This window comes from Crocuta crocuta, unplaced genomic scaffold, assembly GCF_008692635.1.
Source record: "Crocuta crocuta isolate KB4526 unplaced genomic scaffold, BGI_CrCroc_1.0 scaffold133, whole genome shotgun sequence".
In the NCBI taxonomy this organism is placed as follows: Eukaryota; Metazoa; Chordata; class Mammalia; order Carnivora; family Hyaenidae; genus Crocuta; species Crocuta crocuta.
Window position 1 is genome coordinate 302,868 of NW_027529438.1, and position 10,353 is coordinate 313,220.

The following is a 10,353-nucleotide window of genomic DNA, read 5'->3' on the forward strand; positions in this document are numbered from 1 at the left end:
GTTACCCCCCCCCCCCTTAGCCCCTGGCACCCGCCATTCTGCCTTCTCTCTCTATGAATTTGACTACTTGTATTCATGGATTTGATCTCATATAAGTAAACTCATATGACATTTGTCCTTATGTGACTAGCATGTTTTCAAGTTTACCTGCATTGTAACATGGGTCAGCATTTCCTTCCCTTTTTTAAGGCCAAGTAATATTTCACTGTATGTATACACCACATTTGGTTTGTCCACTCATCTGTCGCTTGGGTTGCTCCCACCTTTTTGCTGTTGTGAGTGATGTTGCTGTGAACAGGGTGTATCAATGTCTGTTTGAGTTTCTCTTTTTACTTCCTTTGGTGTATAATCCCAGAAGTAGAGTTGCCAGGTCATACTGCAGTTTTATGTTTAATTTTTTGTGGAATCACCAGCTGTTTTTCACAGCTACTGCCTCATTTTACCCAGTACTGTTAATCTTAAGACTTCGATTCATTACCAACTTGAGGCCAAGTGAAATGGGGGATTATCACCATGTTATGATGATCACAAGACAATAATATACAGTGTTAGGAGTTCTGAGGGTGACATTTAAAAAAATCAGTACCCCCTCCTTTGGGGTATTTTTTTTCCCTTTGGGTTTTTTTTTTTATTTAATATTTGCTTCCCAGTCCAAGATAGGACAAAGTTGCTTTTTAAAGATCGAAACAGGATGATATGTCATTGACTGAAAATAAATCTAACTTTTCTCATTTTATCTTTCCCCTTTTTAAAAATTCCTTAATGTTTAGTGATTAGCTGCCTTGATCTTCGCACCGCAGCTGTTTCCTTGTGTGAATTTGTAGCAGCGGAAATAGATCTGCCAGCTTCCATCAGAAGTATTAAGTTAGTCCAGGGTGGTGACAGAATTCAAGAATAGAAGGAAATTTCCTTAGTTCCCCAAATTAAAGTACATGCTGTTTAAATTTTCTTGTTAGTATGAGTCAGTAATAGATTACATAAATAGTGATGTCCTCTATTAAAAAGTGCACTAAATCTCAGTAAAAACGCAAGCAAATTTACCTGGTAAACAGTTAAGGGGAAAGTGGTCGATTCTTATAAATATATATGACTGTAAAACCTACGAATAGAATTCTCTTTCTTTGAAAGTAAAAAGGATTTCTTGTTCTGAGGAAGAATGGAAGAAGGAGTTTTACCTTTTTTCTTTTGTCATCCATATCTTAATATCTTACTTTATGTATGGCTATTATCTGAAAAAATATAGGTGAGAATTTGTACGGTCTCTTTCAACAGGTTGTGTGTGCTCAGGAGAGTGATAAAAATAAGTAAATTTTATTATTTTTCACCCTTGGCTTTCCTGGGGCAAAGAATTTTGATATGCCTTGTGTATGTATAAAAATAAAAACAGGTTCTAATTATGTCGTGCCAGTATATCTTAAAGTTGTCAAAATAAGGGGCGCCTGGGTGGCTCAGTAGGTTAAGCATCCAACTTCATCTCAGGTCATGATCTCACGGTTCATGAGTTCAGGCCCCGCATCGGGCTCTGTGCTGACAGCTCAGAGCATGGAACCTGTTTCAGATTCTGTGTCTCCCCTCTCTTTCTTCCCCTTCCCTGTTCACACACTGTCTTTCTCTCTCAAAAAATAAATAAAGATTAAAACAAATTTTTTTAAATAAAAACGAAGAGAAAAATGAGTGCCTGACGTCTCCTGTCCCCTATCATTAACATATGTCACTTTAGGACTTAGAGCTTAATTCATTAATGTCAGTATAGCTCATCTACAAGCAGGGTATTTTCGTTCACATCAGTTAGAGATTGCGTGAGGTTTAGAAAATGATAGCTTAACTAGTAAGTGAGAAGAACAGACTATTCCAGCATTATCTTCATCTGATCTCTTTGTGAATTGCTTCAGTGCATGAGTTCGAGGCTTTATTTAGAACATTGCCTGCCTTGTTGAAGATTAATTCAAGTCTTTGTACTATGCCAGGAATTCTTTGATGCTGAGAATACAGGGTAAAAAGCAATGGTCTCTACCCTTGTGAGACGCATCCTCTGTGCGGACAGACATAGCCGTTAAGTAATAAGTGTATGATTGATGCCCACTGGATGTGCGTGTATGTGCAAAATGGTATTAGAGGGAAAAAACATGCTATGGAAGCAAATGGCTAAAGGAGGAAAGTAAGAGTTTGTACAGAGGTGTCATTTTGTTGTATCTTGAAGGACGAGTAGGGGTTTTCCAACCTTATGAGAGTACTCTTGGCATTGGAAGTAGTGTGAGTAACAGCGTGGAGGGTTGAAAGTGTATAGTGAATGTAAGACTCCTGAGTGCGGAATGGTTGGTGGGATGTAACAGGAGACGAAGCGTGCCACTGCTTGACGTCTGTACCTCACAGTACAGCATCAAGTGATTTCTTTGTCTGTCAGTTTTTTGTCTCTCTCTCTTTTTTTCCTCTAGTCTTTCTTATAGTGCAAGTCTGCTGGTGACAAATTCTCTTAACCTTCATTTATCTGAAAATGCTTTTATTTATGTTCTTGAAGGATATTTTCTTTTTTTTTTTTTTTTTTACAAATAGTTTATTGTCAAGNGTCTCTTGAAGGATATTTTCACTGGATATGGAATTCTGGATTGGGGGGGGGTTTGTTTTAATCTTTTCAGCATTAAAAATGCCCTTCCACTGTCTTCTGGCCTCCATTGTTTCTGATGCAAAGTCCTTCCTATCTTTGTTTCCCTGTAGATAACATGTCACTTTTCTCTGGCTGCTTTTAGATTTTTTTTTTTAAGCTTGGTTTTTATCAGTTTGATTGGATGTGCCTACAGTATTAATTTTTTTTCTGAATCCTGCTGGAGTTTTTTTTCTGCTCCTTCCTTCCCTCTTTTTCTGTGATTACAGTTTCTTATATGTTTGTCTGTTTTTTCAGTATTGTCTAAGAGGACATTGAGGCTCTATTCAATTTTTAAAATTCTTTTCCTCCCTGTTCTTTAAGTAGGATAATTTCTCTTCATTTGTCTTCAAGTTTACTGATTCCTTTGTCATCCCTAATCTGAATTAACCTTAAATCCATACAATGATTTTTAATTTTTTTTAATTTTTAAAATTTATTTTGAGAGAGATAGAGACAGCATGAGCGGGGAAGGAGTAGAGAGAGAGGGAGAGAGGGAGAATCCCAAGCAGGCTACGCACTGCCAGCATAGAGCCTGATGCGGGGCTCGAACCCACAAAACTGTGAGATCATAACCTGAGCCAAAACTGAGAGTCAGACCCTTAACTGACTGAGCCACCCAGGCGCCTCCCATACAATGATTTTTAAATTTTGATACAATTTTTTTTAGTCCCACCATGTCCATTTGGTTCTTTTTTTGCTCTCCATTTTCCCTGCTGAAATTTCCTGTTTCTTCATTTAGTATGAGCATACGTTATGCCGGGACGCATAGTTATTTGGCTACTTTAAAATAAAAACCGGGGCGCCTGGGTGGCTTAGTCAGTTAAGCGTCCGACTTTCGCTTAGGTCATGATCTCGCGGTTTGTGGGTTCGAGCCCCGCATCGGGCTCTGTGCTGACTGCCAGCTCAGAGCCTGGAGCCTGTTTCAGTCTGTGACTCCCTCTCTCTCTGACCCTCCCCTGCTCACACTGTCTCTCTCTCTCTCTCTCCTAGAAATAAATAAAACATTAAAAAAAATTAAAAAATAAAAAAAATAAAAACCTTATCCACTAATTTTAATATTTGGATATTCTGAACATGGGACCCTGTTGCCTGCTCTCTTAAGTGTGGGCTAAGTTTCTTTTGTTGGTATATTTAATTATTTTGGACTGTATCTTAGACATTGTTAATAATAGGTTGTAAAGACTCTGGATTCTGTTATTCCTTGAAAGAGTGTTGAGTCTTCTAGTTAAGTAGGCAGTTCACTTGGCATTCACACTCTGAACCCTGTCTCCTTTGTGGTCGGCTATACCTGAGATCTCTGCTGTGTTAGTTGGATCTGGCCTGCTTGAAGGCCGTCTCGTGCGTGTATAGTTTAAGAGATAAGGGCAGAGTTTCAGTGTAGTTTTGAAGTCTTCCTCTGTGAGCTGTTTTCCAGGATTCTCACTACTATCGTTAGCTGCTATGGTTGCCCTAATCTCTGTCTTTTGGTTTTTCAAAGGAGTAAGGCCTCTATTTAATTCTGAGTTTTGGATACCCCATCCAGTGCCAGCTGCATCCCCCTATCCATTATAAGATTAAAAATACATACATACATTTATACATACATGACATACAAACATACATCTTATCTTCTGGCACTAAACGAAAATTCAGAACATTCTCCTTGACTGGTCCTCAAATAAAGGGCTAACCAAGAGAGCTAGGAAAATTTTCATTGGAAAGATGGTTAAGAGAGAGACAGAGAGATTAGGATTGTCACTTGATTGTCTGACATACCTCCACTCCCTCAAGAAAAAGACCTTTATCACAAGCAAGGCCTTTGGACAACCTAGGACAGAAAGTATTCATTCAGTATTACAAAGGAAGTGACATTGCTATAGTGCAGATTTGCTGTGCTCGTGTTTCTTTCAGAATTTTGATTTCCACATTGCAAGATATGTATGGAAATCTGCAATATAATTTGTCACAACATAGTCACATTCTAGAACGCCAGAGCCACAGGGGACTTTGGCTCCTTGCAGGTCTTGGTGGAGAAGCCAGAAAGGTCCAGCAGGAGGCTTCAGGCCCCTACCAGTATTTTATCTGTGTTCTGTCGTGGGTTTTTTTCATGAGATCTTGTTTAAAGAAAGGATTCTGTGACTTAAAGTGTTGACAGTGATCAATCTGGCCATCCCCCTCCTTTCAAGGGGGGAGGGCAGCTGAGATTTGGTAAAGTGGGAACACAGTGCTTATTTGCCTGGAACTCAAGTCTTCTGACTGCTGACCCAATAGTGTATTTCAGGTACGCCGGTATACTGTCATTTTCTTCAGTAAATATTTCATCTTTACATCATTCTCCCAAACACCTTACTTTATTTATTTATTTTGAGAGAGAGAGAGAGAACACAGGAGGGGTAGAGAGAGAATCCCAAGCAAGCTCTGCAATGACAGTGTGGAGCCCCATTGGGGGCTTGAGCTCAAGAACCTGTGAGATCATGACCAGAGCTGAAGTCAAGAGTTAAATGCTTGACCTTAACCGCTTAACCAACCAACTCCGCCACCCAGGCGCCCCCCAAACAGCTTCTTTAGATATAATGTGAAAGCCCTGGGGCTGCTGGGCGGGGCCGTGTGAGGTGATTGGATTCTCACACAGCTCTATGGGTGTAGTGAAGTGTATGTTCTGGGAACTTGATGAGAAATTATAATCAATTGGCAGTGAAGGCTGTTCGCTTGATTCCAGAGAAACTAACCAAGAATAAACTAAGGACTGCCGTGGCTGAGTTATTTTAGCTAAATGACTAAGAAATAACATTTAGCTGAATGTGTTTATGGCTAGTGACCTGGGTCTTCCCAAAATATCCAGTTAGCAACCAACAACTTGGTCACCGGCTCTTAACCTTCACAAAGAGGAAGGAACGCAAATCCTGTAATGGTATTTTTCTGGGTTTCCTGCCAATAAAAGGCATGCTTATGGGAAAATGTTTTTCCTTTGTTTTTCCCTTCTGACATACACTGCTCAGTTGTTACCCTATTTATTACACAGGACTGGACAGGAATTCAAAACCATTGTTTCATATTTTTCTTAACCTCACCAAATTGTATTGTATTCTGCATGTGTGTTAAGTGTTCTTCCATATCATCTTCATAATATATTCAGACTTTTGTCTTTTAGCAAAATGAATATTTCTAAACTCAATCTAATTCAGAAGGCCGGAAAAATGGGAGAATTTAGAGATTATAGGAAAGGGGTGCCCGGCTGCTCAGTCAGTAGAGCATCTGACTCTTGAGCTCGGGGCCTTGAGTTCAAGCCCCACTTTAAAAACAAACAAACAAAAAAAAGGAGATTATAGGAAAGCAGGGCAAGTTAAATGGATGAGGTTGTTGAAAGATAGAACGGAGATAATATATAGAAAAGTATCTGCTCCACAGTGTCGCACTCAGTAAGCACTTGCTGAGTCACGGCCTGACCATAGAATCTTATTCTTTAAATAAGCCCGCCTCAACTCACTGCGTGGTTGGGGGCATCGAATGAGAACATGCCTGGCACTGTGAGACAGAGCTGCGGACATACTTGTCTTTATTTTAAGTTTTCCTGATGAGCAGTGTTTCAAAAAGTTGGAGGCAAGGAATGAGAAAAGAGTATTAACTATTATGTGTCCATATGTTTTTGCAGTCTTTACGTGCATTTTTTTATAGACTCTTTTTTAGAGCAGTTTGAGGTTCACAGCAAAATTGAACGGAAGGTACAGGGACTTCCCATGTAGTCCCTGACCCCACATACGTACAGTCTCCCCACGGCCACCACCCCAGCACCCAACTGGTACATTTGTTCCCGTCAGTGAATCTACAGCAGCACTTCCTTATCACCCAATGTCCGTAATTTACAGTGGGGCTCACTTTTGGTGTATACATTCTGTGGGTTTGAATTTATGTGCTTTTTTTTTTTTTAAGTTTGTTTATTTTGATAGAGAGGGAGGGAGAATCTCAAGCAGGGTCTGGGAGCCCAACATGGGGCTCGATCTCATGAACAGTGAGATCATGACCTGAGCTGAAAGCAGGGGTCAGATGCTTAACCAACTGAACCACCCAGGCACCCCAGAATTTATGTGCTTCCATTTATTTACCAGTATAACATACTCATGCTCAACATACATAGTTTTTATAACTGAGAATATTTTTACAGGCCAGACATGCTACAAGATTTATTACTAAGATAATGATCTCAAGAGTGGTTTAATAGAGGAAAACTGTACTCTTGAGTTATGTGTCAGTTCATGGCCTGACTTGTAATATCTCTTCTGCCTCAGCTTTCTTATTTCCAAAGCAAGGACAACTAAGGATTGGTATCTAGTCCTTAGAACTATTTGCAAAAAAATAAAATAAAATAAAATTTCTTCCTTTTTTTTTTTTAGAGAGACACAGAGCTTGAGTAGGGGGCAGGCAGAGAGAGGGAGAATCCCAAGCAGGCTTTGCATGGTCAGTGTGCAGAGCCCGACGAGGGACTCGAACTCACAAAACCATGAGATCATGACCTGAGCCGAAATCAAAAGTAGGACACTTAAACGACTGAGCCACCCAGGAGCCCCCTGTTTGTAAACTTTAAAGTGCATAGAAGTATTGGTTGTTACTGTGGAGAGAACAGTGACCTCTACTCTTTCCTAGGTCATTTGTGTCCTGAGACATCACTTAGTTCCTACATGTGTTTTCTGGGAAAAGACTTCACAGATCGGGAGGCAGGGAAGATGTTATCTAAGAAAAACTATGATAAGATCTGGGCCCATTTGTGAGACTATAGGAATTTAAACAGATAATTTAAAAGTTCACTAAAGGAGGGGTGCCTGGGTGGCTCAGTGGGTTAAGCTTCCGACTTCAACTCAGGTCATGATCTCGTGGTTTGTGGGTTCGAGCCCCGCGTCGAGCTCTGTGCTGACAGCTCAAAGTCTGGAGCCTGTTTCAGATTCTGTGTCTCCCTCTCTCTCCGCCCCTGCGCTGCTCGTGCTCTCTCACTCTCTCTGTCTTTCTCTCTCAAAAATAAATAAACATTAAAATTAAAAAAAAAAAAAGAGGTTCACTAAAGGATAAGATTCCATGCAGTAAATACAGAGCATTTACATTAAAATACAAATACCTGAGTACTGTAACATTGATAAACCTAATTTAGTGTTCCCAAAGGAAGCCTGTCACAAGAGCCGCAAGGAAAACAAAGTATAGAGCTGCCTGAATTTCCACGAACTTCAGCCTTGACCTCTAAAGTGCCTCCGTTCCACCATTCTTGTTGCTATTTGAGCTATTCTCCACCTAGAGCAGTGGATTTGTGTCCCATAGTCATTTATATGTTTCATTTCATAAATGAGACTGTCAACAGTCTGTACTTCAAAATATTTCCTATGTCAGTCGTCTTCTGTAAATTATAGTTAACCCGTAATTTAAAGGGCATCAGGCACGCCTGGGTGGCTCAGTCGATTAAGCGTCCAACTCTTGATTTTGGCTCAGGTCATGATCTCACGGTTCATGGGTATCCTAATGGTGCCTTATGGACAATAGGTCCTCGATAACTATTGAGTGAGTGGGTGCACGCACGCTAACCCGCCTACCAATGGGGTAGAGTTTGTTCTGAAGACTGGAACTTTTAGTATAGGATGTACTGTGTAAGAGAATCCATTTGATTAAGAATCAAAACGTGTGGGTTTTCATCCTGACTCTGCTCTTCATTTAACTTCATAATTTTGGACAAACCACTGTACCTTTTTAAGTTTTCATTGGAATTCCTCAAATACAAAATGAGAGAACTGAGCAAGAAAACTGAGATGATCTTTAAGGTTTATCTGTCTTAGAAATGCTGTACAAAATCTTAACACCTGACCTTTACTGAAGCTCTCCACATTTATAAACCCGCTCGCTTCCCTCTTTGAAGCAAATAGCATGTNCCACACCTGTCGCTCCTACCAGGTGAGTCATTGCTTTTTCCAGAGCCTGTATTTATCCCAGAGCTGTTTATGCTGGTTTTACTTGTCACTGTATTTAAGTTTAATTTAATGTGATAGTAACTTATAAAATGTAAGTATATAAATAGTCTTCTGAGAACTCGTTTAATGAAGGTGAATTTAAAAACCTGTTGAATTAGATACAATGACAGATGTGGAAACGATGAAGGGAGGGGCAGGCAATCTAGGAGGACTCTGGCCTCACATTGTTTTGCAGGAACCTGAGTGTCCTTATCGCTTTGATAAAACTGAAATTGAGCATCTCAGTTTCAGCTTTAGACGGTGCATTAAAGACTGGCTCCAGCGGATGATTCGTATGCGGAGAAAAGGCCTCGCTAGAAGACACAGCTGATGAATATGCTCTGTGTGGTTCATGTCGAAAGAAAAGATTGCATCTTTTAATGATTCTTCACTTGAAAAAATCTGCTCTTTGGCTGTAGACCAAGGTTCTGTTAGATGACAGCACTTTTTTTTTTTTTTTTTTAATTTATGAGAGAGAGAGAGAGACATAGCGTGAGCAGGGGAGGGTCAGAGAAAGAGGGAGACACAGAATCTGAAGCAGGCTCCAGGCTTTGAGCTGTCAGCACAGAGCCGGACCCGGGGCTCGAACCCACAAACTGTGAGATCATGACCTGAGCCGAAGTCAGACGTTTAACCGACTGAGCCACCCAGGCGCCCCAGATGACAGCACTTTTACTGTGCCTGTGATCTGCTGTCATGTTGTAGGTCTTCTTAAAATGAACACAGTAATACTTGTCCTATTTTAGGTCATCGTGGTACTTACAGTTTATATGGCCTCTCTTCATACGCAATGCATGTACAATACTCTTCTCTGTATCTCATATTCAAACCCAGTTTTAATTCTGTTTTCTTCACAGAACATCCAGAAGATTCTTGGTCTTGCCCCTTCACGAGCTGCCACCAAGCAGGCAGGTGGATTTCTGGGTCCTCCGCCGCCTTCTGGGAAGTTCTCTTGAAATCAAGAAGAACCCTGTAATTCCTGTCATTCTTAATTTTTTCAAACATTCACATTAGACTGGAGACTCTTGTGTAGCAAGAGCCATCGACAGACTTAGCACTTGGGCCCCTTTCTAATTCTGTTATTTCTAGACTTTTTGGATATGATTCTAAAGAGAATGGCACCCACCAAACATGATAGTATTTTCAGTCACAGATTAATTTTTTAAAAAAAGTTTGTTGATTAGATAAGTTCACGTGATGTCTGTGTAGTAAGGACCAAGTAGCACCTTTCTTTTTTGGCTCACACGAACACTTCCGTGGGGCCGACTCTCGGGTCTGGGCTGTGTTCCGTGTGCCTTGGAAGTTGTTTGTCCCCACAGAGCATTTAGAGATCTGGAGGAAAAAGCTAGTTTGTATTACTATTCGTTGGAACTATGTGTTGTCCATTTCCCCCCAAGCCAAATACATGACCTAAAATCAATAAAGAGGCCGAAATGTTAGCTATTCCGTCTACGAGGAGAGATCTGTTTTGTACCATGTTCCCAGAGTCATGTGTTTAGTAATCTGTGAAGGTAAACATTAACCAAGGGGCTAAATTAACATTTTTAAATGTACTACTTTATCGTACTTGCCTTATAAGCTCAAACTACAGAACTGTCCTGTCATGGGAAGTGGAAGGCATGCGGAGAAGGAAAGAAGTAGCTCATTGGGAGTATGAAAACGAGAGTCCTCAGCAGTTCCCTTGGGCAGCCTTCTGGGTCTGTGGGAAGGTGCTCTTCATCCCCGCCCCAGAGGCAGGGCCAGGGT

The 10,353-nt window shown here is 40.6% G+C and overlaps 1 protein-coding gene across 1 annotated transcript in view; it reads left to right on the plus strand.

Annotated features, from left to right (window-relative positions):
• Nucleotides 1-10,050, plus strand: part of TMCO1 (transmembrane and coiled-coil domains 1) — a 42,849-nt gene extending 32,799 nt beyond the window's left edge. The window contains exon 7 of the mRNA XM_077760035.1: nucleotides 9,465-10,050. Coding sequence (XP_077616161.1) covers nucleotides 9,465-9,563 — 99 coding nt within the window. The 3' untranslated portion in view covers nucleotides 9,564-10,050. The remainder of the gene's footprint in view (nucleotides 1-9,464) is intronic.
• The last annotated feature ends 303 nt before the right edge of the window (nucleotides 10,051-10,353 follow it).